General features: G+C 50.2%; 5 protein-coding genes across 12 annotated transcripts; 2 read left to right on the top strand and 3 right to left on the bottom strand.

Moving 5' to 3' along the window:
- Positions 1 to 2,174: 2,174 nt before the first annotated feature.
- On the bottom strand, positions 2,175 to 7,053 carry FOXG_00145 (uncharacterized protein). The gene has a single exon (XM_018376268.1). It carries the CDS (start codon positions 5,909 to 5,911, stop codon positions 5,423 to 5,425), a length of 489 nt encoding a protein of 162 aa, XP_018231809.1. The 5' UTR covers positions 5,912 to 7,053; the 3' UTR covers positions 2,175 to 5,422.
- FOXG_00146 (tyrosine 3-monooxygenase/tryptophan 5-monooxygenase activation protein) lies at positions 2,200 to 6,980 on the top strand (the record flags this gene model as incomplete). Of its 5 annotated transcripts, XM_018376269.1 has the most annotated exons (5): positions 2,200 to 2,684; positions 3,009 to 3,016; positions 3,160 to 3,513; positions 3,702 to 3,789; positions 3,890 to 6,980. In XM_018376269.1, the coding sequence occupies 5 exons, from the start codon at positions 2,673 to 2,675 to the stop codon at positions 4,061 to 4,063; spliced, it is 636 nt and encodes a 211-aa protein (XP_018231810.1). In that variant the 3' UTR covers positions 4,064 to 6,980. The 5 variants fall into 5 exon arrangements, with proteins under 5 accessions (XP_018231810.1, XP_018231813.1, XP_018231812.1 ...); XM_018376272.1 differs by having other exon boundaries at positions 2,462 to 2,684; positions 2,825 to 3,513; positions 3,890 to 5,393; XM_018376271.1 differs by having other exon boundaries at positions 2,515 to 2,684; positions 3,009 to 3,513; positions 3,890 to 6,965.
- A 140-nt stretch (positions 7,054 to 7,193) lies between the features above and the next one.
- FOXG_00144 (uncharacterized protein) lies at positions 7,194 to 11,994 on the bottom strand. The gene is made up of 4 exons (XM_018376267.1): positions 11,091 to 11,994; positions 9,218 to 11,043; positions 8,945 to 9,164; positions 7,194 to 8,888 (listed from the first exon to the last, which is right to left on the bottom strand). The coding sequence occupies exons 1-4, from the start codon at positions 11,735 to 11,737 to the stop codon at positions 7,616 to 7,618; spliced, it is 3,966 nt and encodes a 1,321-aa protein (XP_018231808.1). The 5' UTR covers positions 11,738 to 11,994; the 3' UTR covers positions 7,194 to 7,615.
- Positions 11,995 to 12,183: 189 nt separating this feature from the next.
- FOXG_17815 (uncharacterized protein) lies at positions 12,184 to 12,961 on the bottom strand (the record flags this gene model as incomplete). Its single annotated transcript, XM_018397802.1, has 1 exon — positions 12,184 to 12,961. One exon carries the CDS (start codon positions 12,959 to 12,961, stop codon positions 12,776 to 12,778), a length of 186 nt encoding a protein of 61 aa, XP_018231807.1. The 3' UTR covers positions 12,184 to 12,775.
- Positions 12,935 to 16,002, top strand: FOXG_00143 (uncharacterized protein). 4 transcript variants are annotated; one of them, XM_018376263.1, is made up of 5 exons: positions 12,935 to 13,329; positions 13,401 to 13,616; positions 13,667 to 13,770; positions 14,165 to 15,370; positions 15,422 to 16,002. In XM_018376263.1, the coding sequence occupies exons 1-5, from the start codon at positions 13,261 to 13,263 to the stop codon at positions 15,588 to 15,590; spliced, it is 1,764 nt and encodes a 587-aa protein (XP_018231803.1). In that variant the 5' UTR covers positions 12,935 to 13,260; the 3' UTR covers positions 15,591 to 16,002. The 4 variants fall into 4 exon arrangements, with proteins under 4 accessions (XP_018231803.1, XP_018231804.1, XP_018231805.1 ...); XM_018376264.1 differs by having other exon boundaries at positions 14,165 to 16,002; XM_018376265.1 differs by having other exon boundaries at positions 13,667 to 15,370.
- Positions 16,003 to 16,319: the final 317 nt, after the last annotated feature.

Below are 16,319 nucleotides of genomic sequence, written 5' to 3'. Positions count from 1 at the left end.
CATGCATATGAACTTAATGGATTAACACATGTGAAGGGCTGGAGTATCAACATGTTTGTAATCAAATCTGTCATGTAATTCATCAAATATTCAAGAAATCTAATGTAGTCTCAAGCGTCTAAAACCCAATGACTCACATTCCAGAATCACCATATGGGCAAAAGAGATCATGTTTTCTACCCCGTGCCAACCAGTACATTTAACGTGTTGTTCAAAGTCCTACGTTTTTCTGGTGACCTGGGTCCAGCCAGTCCCGCTGACCACGGGCTAGACCGAGCGGAAAGCTCCACCAAAACAAGCCGAACCAGGATTATTCAAAGTCATGTCAAGTGATAAAGAAAGGGTCCAAGGCTAAAAGAGGTCCCTGAAAGAAAGAATTCACCTTGGGGAAGGCTACTGGAACTCAGACTTATCCAGCCTGGTCGACTTGTTTCTATGTAGACAGTCTATCATCTCGAAATCCCACTATAATAAGAATGAGATAAGAAAGGAGAACACCACATGCCTGCTGCTGAGCTGTCTGTACTGTATGAGGCAAAACCGGTTTCCACGGCTCTGGTGGAACGTGGGCTTCGGATGATTGCAGATGGGTCTGTGGGATCAGAGGAGAAATCGTTCAGTTTAACAGGGGTTTGATGAGCGACAGAGCAGCTATTTAGCCCCAGATTGCAAAAAGAAGGGGTCCATTGAAGTCGGCCAGGGCTGGTTACGAACAAGACTACAAGTGAGTTGAACTTGACAGCTACAGTGCTCCCATAAAGTGGAATTTCTTGAAACGAGCAGGACATCACCAAACTCTAAGCAGCTAAAGAGTTCCCGCATCCAGGTTCGCGGATTCCTGGTCAAGGATGGATAAGTCGAGGCGTACGATATGACATGGAGGGGTTGCAAGCAAGCGGAATGAGAATGTCAAGTGTCAAGTCACAAAGCAGGGATTTGACCCGTTCAAAGCGAGATGGGCAGATCTTGAGATTTGATGCAGCCCAGCCAGGCCAGCAAAGAGTACTGTATCTATTAGTCCTGACGAACCCCATAGATAGGGCTCTGTTTCTTGACGGACACGAGTGTGAGTGCTGTGGATGGATTGTGTAAGAAATCTTGATCCAGGTTTCAGATAGTGGTTTTGGTCTTGGTTTGATACATATATCGCAACAGGCGTCTCAGAGTCAGGATCAGGGTCACAAAGTCCAGACTGTATCGAGTGGTTGGATTTGATAAGCTCTTAGACGCTGGAGTGGGCGGTTAATACAACGGACGATCCCAGGAAATGAGTTCATCTCGTGCGAAGCTCTCACGGCCTGTAATCTAGCAAAATAGAATTGTCATGTGCTGGTAAGCTCTGTGAGAGTCTAACTATGAAGGCGTATGAATGGTAGACTCTCATGTGCCTTCTGGCGGTAGTGGAAGTCGTAGGCAGACAACAACAGATTACCACTGGTCAAAAGCCTCTCCAATCTCAGACTTTCAGCCATGATTCGTGTGTGAGATGCGTGCTGCCGTCTGTGGCGGGCTTGGAGATAACCAGGACAAGGGCCCAATAGAAGTCGTCTCATCAGCCCCAATGAGGCTGATTCTATTATGATGCAGAGACAACAACAACAAGCATTGTGTGATTTCTCATAGAAAAAGCAGCTTGCCGCAAAGGAGACATTAGCACGTGCATATTAGCACCATCCCCTGTGAATCAAAGTAAAGGGGTCTGCACAGGCGTAAATGAACTGGAGGAGAGATTGGCGTCAACTGCCAGGGCTAACGAGCACCAAGCTTCAAACAAAGGCCGGAAAACTGTTTCGTTTGGTGGAAGAGGGGTGAAGTCAATGGAAGGGGGCTCATCTCTGTCGTCACTTTTTTTTTTACACTCACGTGGCTACCTGTGCATTGTTTACATCTGGCATGGATGGCATGGCATGGCAGCCTGGGCCAGGACAAGCCCAGGTTCCTTGAGTTTCTACTAACGTAGCACGCCAGCTCCGCAATATTTGAGACTGCGGACATTCAGACTGCTCCAAGCTACCTTCAGTATTGGATGCACTGCAATTTAGATGAGGCGGGCAGCTATGGCGCACCGGGTTCCGTCTGGACTTTTTAACGGGGACATGTTCCGCTAAACGGGGAGATCATATCGGCTCCCCTATTTTCTCCTTTCTCTCCAGTTAATGGCACTGTCGGTTGTCTTGAAAAGATCCATTCATTATTAGAGCGGTGACTGGGTTGTGGTGCACTAATGTAGATATGCGGGTTAAACAGTTACCAAGAAGTGGGAGCCAAAGGCCAAACGCCAACAGCCCGGGCCCAAGGCGACCCTGGGATTGGGCGGGCCAGGCTGTTCCTCAGGCGAGACACCCCTAGAAACGATGGGGGGAGCTGCCCGCACTGGGGGCCTGCCCGCTGCCTGTCCGGCTGGCTCCCATTAGTACAGGGCGCTGCCAAAATCCAATTCTAATGCGCAAAATACGTACCTACCTCGCTCACCCAACGCCTGACCCGCCTTCACCTCAGTCCAATCCAGTCACTGGTCTCTCTACCTTACCTTACCTCTACTCATCCCTCTCCCTACGCGCCCCCCAACTCTCAACCTCAAAAATTCAATCTCTCACTCAACCTCTCTTCTCCCTGTCACGACTACTTCCACTTCCTTTTTTCTTATCAAACAATTCCCAATATCTTCCAAAATGGCCACCGAGGTATGTATTCTCCCTGCCAGTTTCTCTATTCTTCTCTAGAGATGTTCTACCCTTTTTCCCTCTCGGCCTCCTGTCCCGCCGAAGGCCGCACAACCCCTCAATCGAAGCCCAACATGGACAAACGGTGACAACACCATGAGGTTCCTCCTCGAAATTCACGATTCTTGCATGGCCTTGAACTCTCGGTTATGTAGCTTGCGATTCTCTAGAGGCTCTCTCAACTTGTCATCAGGCGGTGTTACTCGATCCCCCCCCTCCCTGCTCATCTCCTCATCCCCATCTCTCTAATCAAGATGCTTGATGCTGACTCTCATGGTGTGATAGCGTGAAAGGTTTGTCTATATCATCCCCTCCCGGATCTCTTCCGATGCTATCGGCGCCCCGCCAATGCCTTGGCTCGTCCAGCTCGTTCAGGAATCAGAACCCCTTCGAAGGACGTCGTATCGCTGACATCGTACGTGTTACCTCACTATAGCAAGACCTTCCTGGCCCGCCTCTGCGAGCAGGCCGAGCGCTACGATGAGATGGTCACCTACATGAAGGAGGTGGCTAAGCTGGGCGGAGAGCTCACCGTTGACGAGCGTAACCTCCTCAGCGTCGCCTACAAGAACGTTGTCGGCACCCGACGTGCCTCGTGGCGCATCATCTCCTCGATCGAGCAGAAGGAGGAATCTAAGGGCTCCGACAAGCACGTATCCACCATCAAGGACTACCGCAACAAGATCGAGACCGAGCTCGAGAAGGTCTGCCAGGATGTTCTCGATGTCCTCGACGACTTCCTCATCCCCAACGCCGCCACCGGCGAGTCCAAGGTCTTCTACCACAAGATGTGCGTTTTTATCTTCCCCGCCTCTAGCCTGAGGCCCCTCGTCTTTCCGCCCTTTTTGTGCTCACGCAGCACTACACCCATCTCGCTCCATGCGTGCTTTTTCCACCGAAAAAAAAAGAAAATGCACTCCTTTTTTTTTTTTTAATTTAGTTATCGAGAAGCTGACCGTGTTTCTTTCTGATGAATAGGAAGGGTGACTACCACCGTTACCTCGCTGAATTCGCCTCTGGTGAGAAGCGCAAGGGTGCTGCTACCGCTGCCCACGATGCTTATAAGGTAAGGCTAAATTAAAACCCAACTACCCCCCCACCACCGTCACATGCCGCAAGATCCGGGCCGCTGGTGCCCCTCGCTGACAAGTTTTGCCCAACCACAGAGCGCTACCGATGTTGCCCAGACTGAGCTCACTCCTACTCACCCCATCCGTCTGGGTCTCGCTCTCAACTTTCTCCGTCTTCTACTACGAGATCTTGAACTCCCCCGACCGTGCTTGCCACCTCGCGAAGCAGGCCTTCGACGATGCTATTGCCGAGCTCGACTCCCTCTCTGAGGAGTCTTACCGCGACAGCACCCTGATCATGCAGCTCCTCCGCGACAACCTCACCCTCTGGACTTCTAGCGACAGCGCTGAGGGCGAGGCCGCTGGTGCTGCCGATGCTCCCAAGAAGGAGGAGGGCGAGGCTGCCAAGCCGCTGAGCTGCCGCCGCCCCTGCTGAGGAGCCTGCGCCTGCTGCCGCCTCCTAAATCTGTCAATAATCCCCCTCGATACCACATGCGTCTCGGCATATAGGAACCGAGACGTATTCTTGCCCCGGTTACACTTGTCTGCCCCCGGACACACGGATAGCTGGGCCTGTCTTGGCGGGCTGGATGATAGTACGAGGCTTCTTCTTTTTGCGCGGTGCGTTGCTTTTTTCCCATGGCGATGGAGAGGGAGGAATCACAAAGGGTCTGGTTTCTGGCAAGGGAGAGTGTACGGCGTGGAATCTTTCGTCTTGTTTGTCCGTCGGACTAGTAAGAAGGGAAGAAGGGAGGGGGGGAATCGATCCGCCAACACCCGGTGATGACGGCTATTTGTCTTTTTTTCTCTCTTTTCTACCTGGCAGATAAATCGCAAAGTTTCCTCCCCTTTTCATACATCTTTTTCTTTGGCCTACTTTCCACACCTGGCATTTGTGTATTTCTCAATCCCCGTCTTGTTGGTCATTAAGAACGTGGACAGGGCTTAGCCCGTCTTGATGGATCGTCACGAAGAAGGCTTTCTCATGTTAACGCTTTTCCCCCATTGTCTTATGTGTTTTATGTTTTCTGTTCATGTCTACTGGTTCGTTCTCAAACGTAACCCCCCTGAAGAGAGGCAATGGAGAGATGAATTGTTTCCTGTTGTTTCTAAACAAAGACTTATCCCCAAAAATCAACCCCTCTACATTTATGTTCATGGGTACCGAGAACGAAGTGGTGGTATAAGCTGCCCCTTGGCTTTTCCGATCTGAAGCTTCTCAGAGTTCTGTACTGGTGACACTTGTTCTCTACTGACATTTTCCTGATGTTGAACTGTTGCATTTCCCAGCGCTTGTGTTCCGTCTTTCCGTTCGCGAACTATCTGCTATGGGTTTTCCGAAGTTTGCATATGTTAACGTTAATGTCGGGTGGAACAAGCGTCGAATGTGATAGTCTCTCGTACCCAAGATTAGAAAGATTGGTTTACATGTGCATGCTAGTCTAGGTGCGTGGAATGGTCTGTTCAGGACATTGATTAATGAAGAATAAATGCTATATCATGACACATGTCGGCATGGCCCCGGCTGCGTATTAAGAAGTATTGCTGGCACCGGGCCGTTCGTAAGCAAACGGGACAGACGCATTCCTTGGTAGCGACTGCTGATGCGTCAGTCCATTAGCGACGCTGTCACCGTTCCTCGGTGCGACGGTTGAGTAACCTGGCTGCCCGAGCCAACCTCTCTTGCTTCTCCTTCAAGCCATTTCCTTCCTCACTATCCCTCTCCAGAATGCCGCCTTCTTCATCCCTCGCGTCCTCTCCCCGAGCCACCCTGTTCTCAAGTCCGCGGTACATAGCGGTACGGCCATCTGGGGGAAGCTCGGCGGCAGCAGCAGCCATATTGACAGCAGTGCGTCTCTTGGGCCCAAAGCGCCAGCTAATGCGCTTCCACAAGCTTCGCGGCTTGGAACCAGCAGGTGATGGAGGTGTAGCAAACGAAGTATCTGGGTCGGGGTCTGGAGTGGCGGCGGATGAAGACGATAGTGATGATGATAGGGACGGGGCCGTGGGGAGGTGTAGGGCTGAAGCGACTTCGGTGCGCCAGATGTGAATGCGCTCTTGCTTCGCAGGAGGCATGAGGGGGTTGATCTTGATTCGGTGATCTGAATTATCGGCCATGGCTGGTTTTGTTACTGTTGAAGCTGATGACTTGCGATTTGATAGGAGCAATTAATTTCTTGTGATTGGGTAATGGGATCCGTAAGGAGATGTTGGATTATGAGGCTCAATGCGTATCGTGTGATATTAGTCCGAGGCCAGTCGGAATTGTGAAGCTTGCCATCAATGATTTGCCGTTCGTAATGATGAGAAGCGGACGATGAGGACGTCAAAAATCAGTAGCTCATTGACAATCTTTGTTTTGCGTCGTCCAGCGATTTCATCCGTGTACGCCAATGACTCGCGCAGATCGTACGAAATCGTACTATCAAAGGGCCTGAGCGTGCTGGATCTGGGGGTTGTCTCCAAGACTCGAACACACAAGACCAGATGAGGCTTAATTGCGATGACCTGTGATGATGTCCCAAGGACCAAGAAAGAAAAAGCAAACAAGACTGAAGGTTCTCTCCGTGCGAAGGGAAAAGGAGAAATTGCGATCAAGGTTTAGAAATAAAAGAGGCAAGGCGAGGTCAAGCAAGGTAGGTTCGGTTCAAAAGCGATTGGAGCTAAGGAAATCACGGACCGGGGACGATCTCTTTGGCTTCGATGGGGGGGGGGGTTTCTGAGCGCGGGCCAGAAATGAATTAGGTTAAATAGGTACGATAGCTGTAGGTCTTGGGAGTTGTTCTTTGACGTATCGAGGACTGAGATTGGAATTGAAGGTATCCCAGGAGAGCATCAGAGGTGGAGGGAGAGGAGACGAAGGAAGAGAGTGGTTTTTGCAAGGTCCAGAGGTCGAGGGTGTGATATGATTGATAAAATGATCAGCGTTGGTCTAGATCGTCCAAGGTCAACCAAGGTCTCGTGCTCACGACAGGGAAGAGAGAGTGCAGCGTGAACAGTAACCTACGGCAGCCATGGAGCACTACCATGTCCTGCAGGCACCTCTCTACTGTGCAGTGATGGAGCGCTGCAGCCTCAGTAATGCTAGGTACTGCACATACTGTAGGCTCAGGTCACCTCAACTGAACTGTGGATACCGTACCTAAAGGTATTGAAAGTGTCGGTGACGGGGACCAAAGGTTCGTGCCGAACTCAACACCAGTTAACGTTAAGCCCAGAGAGTCAGCAGAGTATTTCTGACAACACAATCAGATCAGCACCTTCACGCCCACCAGATACCGAGAATTATTTCATTGGAGGTCTCCATCTGCGGGGCTTGGTCATGAGGCCCGGACACAATAAATCCCTCCACCTTGCCCCTCCAGGGTAGCAATTTTACAGTATAGCTACTACGTACAGTCTCACGCCTCACACCTTTGATTCAAGTGGCCGCCACAGTAATGCATCACCCGACGAGAGGCACAATTAAATTAGGTGCGTCTTGGCGATAGCGATCTATAAAAATCACCGCCGAAACACGCCACTACTCCGATCTAGGGGCTTTTCTTGACCGACTCGTGGTTAGACGAATTGGGTGACACATGATTCAGTTGTTGGCTCACATGTTGTGAAACATAAACACCATCAGCCGGCGAATCTCTGAGATGATAACCAAGCCGTGTTTGTGCTTTTTACTCTTACACTAAAGGCATAACCATAGTCATAACCCAAGCCAAGTCCCAAGACACACCTCCCCAAGTGATTCAAGCCCATCAATACGCTTCCAAACGCCTCGCATCCAAGTACTAAACTAACCTATACCCGCAAACCAACTCACTTTTCCTATGCTCTTGTGCTCGGCTTCAACGTTTCCCATCCTCCTACCTCTTGACCTTCACCCAGAGATCCCAATAGATCCGTAGACCCTTGTCGTTGATGCTGGTTTTGGTTCTGTTGCGGCAACTGCGGCTTGGGCTGCACTGGTGGCGCTGCCCGGCGGGATGGCACTCCGCCCGTCATCCCGGGCAGTCCTACCGCTCCGATCGAGCTAGACGGTTTTGCGCCAGTTCCGTTCATGCCAGGCTTCGGAGGTGCTACGGGCTTCCGTGCGGCGGCTCCGATGTCCTGTGAGTGAGGGCTTCCTGTGAGACCTCCGGTGTTAGCCCTCGTTGGCAGCGGTGGCCGAAAGTCATCTTCCATGGCACTCTGGCTCAGTGCTGGGCTTGAGCTTGGCGATGTCGTGGTCAGATGTGCAGGCTTCTTTGCTACTGGCGGCGCAGGTTTCCCAGCCTTGCTGTTCTGCGAGAACTGGGAAGCATGAGAAGCTGCGGATGTAGGCCGAAGAGGCGGAGGCAGCGGTTGAGTCTGCACCCTATTAAGACCAAACCCGTTGCTCGGTGGTGTCTGTCCCATTGCCGCTACTCCTGATGTTCCTCGTCGCGGAGGTGGTGGCGGAGGTGGCGTCTCGACATGGCCCATAGGAGCATGGTCGTCTAGAAGATTCATGCGCCCGACCTTGGCTGGCAATGCTGATGGGTCATATGGGGGTGGCAGCTTTCGAGGTTGAATACTCGACCCTGATGCCATGACGTTGGGCAAGTTAACTTTTTCAAATGGTGAACTTGACATGCTAGACAAAGATGCCTTTGACGACGATCTTGGAATAGAGATCCAGTCCGGCTCTTCCGTAAGGCCAAAAGGATTTGAAGGACGATTGGGATTGAGCCCTACGGCTTGCCCGTTTCTGGGTTTGGGCACAGGTACCGCGGCACGAGCGGGCTGCTTGTTGTCGAGCCACCACTTCTGGCGATCCGAACTTGCGGGAGGAAGCCCGGGCTCGATAGAATCATAGCCAATGAGATCTTCATCATCGCTGTCCTCGCCAGTGCCAAGATGAGCTGTTGCGTCTCCGACCTCGGCTTTTCGACGTTGATACAACTCCTTACTGATCTTTTCTCGCAGCTGTTCATCCACGGTGCTCACCCTGCATTCGAAGGCAGCGTGGACAGGTCGGTGATCTGAGAATTTGAGAGGTGCCGAGTTATACAAGATCTGCCTGAGGTTGGAACCCTTCCTGAGGATACGATCCGTCCACGCAGGAATGCGAGCTTTCTCACTGTAGACTCGTCAGAATTCGTGAATAGAAGCACCGATACATGAAAGTGGACTTACGAGGTATCATAGTCATCGGTACCTATGTCAAACTTGTACGTCGGAGGGAACGTGATGCGAGCTTCAGAATAAAAGGGGAACGATAATCCAGCTACCATCTGCAGATTGAGCTGATCATTCTCGTATAGCGTCTCAAAGTCACGCTTCTTCACTAATGCACGCGCAGTTTCCAAGTTGAGGCCAATGCGATAGTTGAAGTCGCCCAACCAGATGACGGCGTCTGTTTTTGTCAGTATATGTGGCTTCAGCGAACACAATACCAAGAGCACTTACCATGATCATCGATTCCCCGGTTCCGTTGGAAGCGTAAACCGTGATGGATTGTTGCATAATCGCGGTTGCGTTCATCGTAGTTTGAAAAGCCAGCAGCCAGATGTGCCGTGACAAAACATATATGAGTGTTGGCATAGTCGAATCGGATCGCCACAGCACCCTTGTTTCCAGCCATGCCAGACATGCCAGTCTTTTTCACGCTACCCTCCACGTTCTTAATGTTGGCCAGACTGGGTGTCTTTACAAAAATGCAGAGGGCTGCCCCAACCAACTGCCCGCTCCGTAGCAACACATACCTCTCGCCCCCCAATCGCTTTTGTCGATCGTTGAGATTGCGCTTCACGGCTCGCTCCCATAGGTTCTTCCGTGATGGGTCGCTGTTCATGATCTGCTGCGGACTGAGCTCTACGATTTCTTGAAAACCAACGACATAAATGTCCGGCTGGGCATCTCCCAAGGTCTCTGGGAATAACCAAGGGCCAAGATCATCATTGACGCCTTCGGTACGGCCATTAAGGTTGAACGTACCAACCCATATGGTGATGCTATTGTATGACGTGAACTCGCTACTCCTTTTGGACAGTTCTGTTGAAACGAAATCGCTGATGGGATCGAACAGAAGGACCGGTGCTTGCCCAACGAGGCGACCCAAAAGCATGTCAATAGTGATTTGACGAGAGGGGTCGAGGAAGTTGTTGTGATAGATACGTTGGACAGACTTTCGCACGTCAGCCACAGCCCCTGCAAGAGACATCTTTCCATGACGTGTAAAAGATGACTTGAGTGCGCCTGTCCCAGCATAGGTCTTGGATAAAGAGTCGCCGTTGTCTGCCCAGAGACTGGAATGTCTCATCCAGAAGTCAGAGGCAGCAAATTCACCCCGATGTCCAAGAAAGGCCTCAACTGCCATCTGTGAGATCATGGTCTGCACAAGATTAGTTCGATCAAGACAGTCCAGACAATTGGTTCGGAAGACACCCTCCTGCTGAAGTACAACCACCATACGAGCTTGTCCAGAGCCATCATGGTCGTATCTCGGTTCGCTTGTCTCCTCCGCAAGAAAGTATGCAAAACCGTCGGTAGAGTCCTCAATATAGCGGCGGATATCTCGGGCAGCTTCATATCCCGCTGGCCCTTTTGTTTCTGCGTGGAAATCGTAATTGGTTTCTCGCAAGAGAGCATGGTCCGAAGATCCGTCTGGTCCAGCACGACTTAATGGACAGTGTTTGATACCATTGTGGTAGAGTGTACTGAGCTCAACCTCGCCAGGCTTTGTCTCACTAAGAAGATTGATGACATGGACAGCTCCGTACGATTGCTCGAGCTCCTCAAAATGTTTGTTGAAGGCCGGCTGTGTCCCGTCGGGAGATCTGGTGACTGTGATCTTCTGCCGACCTGGAATAAGGTCGGCTGCTTGCTCCCAAAACACAGGTACTGATCCGCGCACTTGAGCATAGGAGAACATGGTTCCCGCCGGGCTCCAGAAAGTGGTTTCAGTTTCAACAAAGTTTGCCACATGCCCATCATCGTCAATACCTCGTGAGTTGAAGCGAGTTCCAGCTCTGCGACAGGATAGGCGAGATATGAGAGTCATAAAAGAAGGCATTCCTGACTTGACATTCTTCAGGGGCGAAGAGCTTAGCGGAATTGTCATGGTCTTACAGAAACCACGAATTGCTGATGTCAGTATTCGTGACGAATCAAGTGCAGCTCGCTCATGAGGCATAAGACGAGAACGAAACTGGACAAGAGGACTGATCATGAACGAGTTCCAGAGAAACCCATCGTCGAAATTGTCGATTTCGAACGAGTTGGAATTGATTGGTCTATTTCTTGTCAGTCTAATGCTATACAGGGTCAGATAACAACGAACCTGTCTTGAAGCCGGTTTGTGAGATCGAAATCTGTACTGTAGTAAAATGTTCCGTTGCTTAGTAGGTTGCGAAGCTCATGACATGGGTGCTCCATGGCAACTTCTCTTCGACCAAGGCCTTGTCCATAGGGAGCAGACTGCACCGATGCAGAATCCGAAAACTCCGGATCAAGTGATTCTAGAGGAACAACATCGTCGTAGTCCGCGCTGCTCAGGCAGTAGAACGCTACTCCAACTATACGTTCAACAGTCTCGCCAGGCCGCAAGGTGGCAGCACGTGTTGCATGCGTAATGACAGATAGGAAGACCTCGCTGTTAACTGTGATCAAGCCTAGTGTCCCGTATATCGGTCGATGTGTCAGACGGCGATAGTCCTGCAGTAAATGCCTCGACACAGGTGCGAACTCGACCATGCATTTCGATACCAAGGCTTCGCCGGGGTTTCCGCGGCTCCTCGTAGACGCAGCTAAGGATGTAAGCGAGCCGTTCGCGATGGCTTCACTGGTGGAGGTAGTATATCGAAGAATCAGAGTGTGTGAGGTTGAAACAATGGCAATGGATCGATGAGGATAGTCGCGTATGTAGAGCTCGCATGACTTTTCGGGAGAGGGAGCCTGGGAAGAATAGGCCCCTGAGGAATATTCCATCGTGTATTGCTCAGTAGGATAACATGGAATGGGTAGAGGATACAAGGTTCAACGTGTCCACGATAGGATTGCGCTTGCGATTGCGAAATGATTTCAATATTTCTTTTGACCCATGATCGATTGGAAGCACGTAAGATAAATGTTAAAGACAAGAGACTTTCGGGCGGGCGTAGTTGGGCTCTGTAGGGTTCAGCCAATGTTTGGATGAAGTTTTGAGCTTTGGGCGTTAGACGAATGTAAGAGGCGCTGGTTTGGACTGGACGCTCTACAAATGACGTTTCTCAGCTGGGGTACCATGATGAGAGACCCCTGACTGCTAATAGCCAGTGGACGAAGCCCCACCAGTGGCATCTACGGATAGCCAAACGCTGGATCTTTGAGCTTTAGCATGAAACATTTGAACACAATACATTATTATCATGCAGACCCATCGTCCATGATGCACTGGGGGACAGACTCTTGGATAAAGTCAAGAGCGCGAATTTTGCGCATTTACTTTTACCTTATGGGTCAAGACCAATGTACCTCTGCGCCCACGATACCTCCAATTTGACAGACTTTTTGCTATCAATGTTAAAACAAAACATCAACCTTTGGGAAGTCATAGGGTCATAATAAAACATCATATCAGGCCACGAGACTTTGCCACGAATTCTGGCCGGACCAGCAAGCTTCGCATATACCCGCCGAAGTGCTTAATTTGGCTTGGAGAGAAGAGTTGCCAAACAAGATTCGAAAGACGCCAAGGCAGGAACACTTCCAAAGAGACAGCCCAGCTCGTTGAAAAATTGCCATATAATAACATAAAGATGTGAGGTATCTCAAAGAAAAGGGTAGCCCCTAAGACATGCGCAAGATCCGTGATATGCGATCTTGTTTTGGGACACAAGATTATATATGATATTGCCGAAGAATCGGAGACCGTCGCGCAACAATAGAAACCAAAAAAAATAAGAGAGCTTCAGATTCGAAATTGAGATCATGCTCTCTAAAAGAGAGCGTTCATTCTCTTCCTATCATATGTTTATGTGAGAATCATCATAAGCCCATTTTAGGATAGAGAAAAGAAGAAGAACGCTTCTCCTGCACCGCTTCGCCAAAAATATCTGTAAGCTTTCGTTGACGCTGAGTCATCCTGAGAACGGCAAATTGTTGGCCCGGGCTGAATCTGAAGACCCATGTCAATTGCGGAGACTTGCTAGACAAGTAGAGACCTGCTTGCATCAAATTCCCTGGTAGCACCGATTTACGACTATTTTGCGCGTCTTGACTTGAGCACGTGCATCGGAAGTTCTTTAGCCAGTGACTAACCCAGAAAGTACCTGGGAAAAAAAAGAGCTTGTCTGCGGCGCGAACTTCCAGCCCCTGCCTTTCGCGACAGACGTGAGCCTCAAGCGTCATCTCCTATCTACAAACTTCTCAGCTTCAAACCCGCACCGCGAGATCGAATATTTATCGCTAATTTCCTAATATTAATTAAATTACGCGATTCTGGGAGACGAAGCACTAAACACTCCAACGTCATGAGCGACTTCGGTCATTTCGGCTCCGATGAGGAGTACGCAACTGTGCGCAAGCACAATGCTGAGGTGGTAAGCTTTCGTCTCTATCCGCTTCTTTCATAAGCTCGAACTTGAACACTGACGGTTTGACGCACTAACAGGAGTCCGACCCCGATAACTTTGAGCACTGGGAGAACCTCATCAAAGCTTGTGAGACATTGGAGGGTGGCTTGAATCGCAACTCAAGTCCTCAAGCACTAGCAACCTTCCGCGATGCCTACGACAGATTCCTCATTAAATTTCCTCTGCTCTTTGGTTATTGGAAGAAATATGCCGACATGGAGTTCAACATTGCCGGCCCCGAGTCTGCTGAGATGGTCTGTACACTCCAGACGTTGCCTGCGACACGGCTGACATAGTGTTATAGGTATACGAGAGAGGATGCGCGAGCATCACCAATTCTGTCGACTTGTGGACGGACTACTGCTCCTTCAAGATGGAGACAACCCATGACCCACACCTCGTCAGAGAGTAAGTTCCATTTGGATGGTTTCCTTCCCCTTTCCTTAACATGCCTTCTGGCGCAGTATTCCCGCTTGACCTGAGTGGTCTCGGTCGACATATCCGCGAGGGCTCTACACTCTACTATCAAAAGTGTCTGATGGTGAGATATGCCTGCGATAGCCCCTTTAGCCGGGACGCTTTCTCACGCTCCCTACCAGGCTCTGTTGATGCTCAATCCGTGCTCGTTCTAAACTCCAAAGTCGTCCCTGCGTTACACGTCACCCGCACCTGCTCGGTAGAACATGATATCGGTTTTGCTACTCACTCGCACAACCATCTTCCCCTCTGTATTGATCCTCTCCACCCTTTCCCCTGAGTTATCCCTTCCGCAATGAGCTCACTTGCTAACGTTTTTCTCTAGACTCTTTGAGCGAGGATCAGCCTTTGTGGGACTCGATTTTCTTGCCCATCCTTTCTGGGACAAGTACATTGAGTACGAAGAGCGTCAGGAAGCACAAGACAAAATTTACGCCATCCATGCACGAATCATTCGCATACCAATGCACCAGTATGCACGTTACTACGAGAGGTTTCGATCGCTATCCCACAATCAACCCATCACAGAGGTGGTGTCTGCCGAAGATCTCTCACGTTTCAGGGCGGAGGTTGAGGCTGAAACAATTGCTTATGGCGGCGGTCCTAAGGCTGAGCTGGAGATTGAGCGCGATGTTCGTGCAAAGATCGATGCCATGTACTACGAAATTTTCACCGCGACGCAAACTGAGGTATCGAAGCGCTGGACCTACGAATCGGAGATTAAAAGACCCTACTTTCACGTTACCGCTTTAGAACACAAGGACTTGGTAAACTGGCGCAAATACCTGGATTTCGAGGAAGCTGAAGGTGATTTTACACGAACCGTTGCTTTGTATGAGCGATGTCTTGTCACATGCGCTTATTACGATGACCTCTGGTTCCGATATGCCCGGTGGATGAGTGGCCAGGAAGGCAAGCAAGAGGAAGTTCGCAACATCTATGCACGTGCTTCGACGATGTTCGTGCCTGTTAGTCGACCAGGCATTAGACTGCAATGGGCTTACTTCGAAGAAAGTGCTGGCCGAGTTGACGTTGCTCTTGACATCCACGAGGCAATCCTTCTGAGGCTACCGGACTGCGTCGAGGTCATTGTGTCATGGGCCAATGTTCAGCGACGACAGAACGGCCTTGACGCTGCTATTCAGGTGTTCAAGGACCAGATCGACTCTGCTACGGTAGACATGTACACCAAGGCTGCTTTGGTTGCAGAATGGGCTCTGTTGCTCTTGAAAGCCAAGGGTTTGGTGGAAGAGGCTCGCGGGGTTTTTGTGAAGAACGTACAGTGGTGTGCGGACAGCAGGTTATTCTGGGATCGATGGTTCAAGTTTGAGTTGGATCAGCCAACAAGCGCCGAGAATGAAGCTCAACACAGTGAGCGCATGAAGAAAGTATTCGACGAGCTCCGAGAACGAAGCCGACTCTCCCCATCAGTCAAGAAGGACTTGACCCAAGTATATCTCACGTACTTGGTCGAGAGAGGCGACAAGGATGCCATGAAGGTATTCTTGCAAATCGATAGAGAAATCTTTGGGTAAGTTGCTATGCTCTCCGATGCTACTGAATACTAACTAACAGTCTAAAGGCCATCGTCGGTAGCCAAACTCTCTACAGGCAGCGGCAAGGAGAATGGGGCTGCAAAGGGAGAGCTGGACGAGGCTAGCAAGCAGAGGGCCGAGGCCCAATACTCTCATTTCTACGAGACTCATGGTGAACCAGACGCTGATGCGCAGGGCAACGCAGACTTCAACTGAGGATGAAAAATATGGTGGACTGAACTGGACGTGAAAGGTGTTCGAGGCGCTGGTATCCAGGAGGACTTAATCAAGTTGTGGGGCACTCGAGTTGTACTATAAACGAAACGGCGCCCCTGCATATACAATAGCAGAGGTGGCTTGGATGAACCCGGAGGATAAGGTACGGCTATTCAGCATGTCTTGGAAGTTGGAAGTTGCCTTAATTTGGCGGGCAGAGAATTATTCTTGACGACATATCACAAGTTGTAGAAGAAATCTATATCTATCCATGAGCATGAAGCTGTTGATGAGTGGAACATTGAACTGGTGTCTGGTCCAGATCTTGTGGGGTAACGAGCACTTGCATTAGTTTCTTATTAGGAGAAGTCATTGGCAGCACTCGCCGACTTGATAGAAATGTTCTGTCTCCACCGGAGGATTGTCGGAGAAAGTTTGTCTCCGGGATTCGGGATGTTCAATCATTCGATGAGATTACAATCATGGCTACTAATCTACCTTAGTAGATAGGTATAGAGTATGCAAGTCTAGGAAAACGGGAAACGCACGAGTTTGTAGACGATTCCTTAGAGAGTAGAGCAGGGGCCAAAGAGATTGGATGTATTCGTGTGATCAGGCATGTGCTGTTGTATGAGAATATGACTGTAGTGGCTGTTACGACCAGACTGAAGAGTTCAGAATAAGTTGTAATTTGCTGATATGACGAAATCACATGCGAGAAGCGATTTG

The sequence above is a fragment of the Fusarium oxysporum genome, chromosome 1 (genome assembly GCF_000149955.1).
Source record: "Fusarium oxysporum f. sp. lycopersici 4287 chromosome 1, whole genome shotgun sequence".
NCBI classification, from domain to species: Eukaryota; Fungi; Ascomycota; class Sordariomycetes; order Hypocreales; family Nectriaceae; genus Fusarium; species Fusarium oxysporum.
The sequence above is the reverse complement of the archived record's forward strand: the minus strand, read 5'-3'. Positions and strand labels throughout refer to the sequence as shown.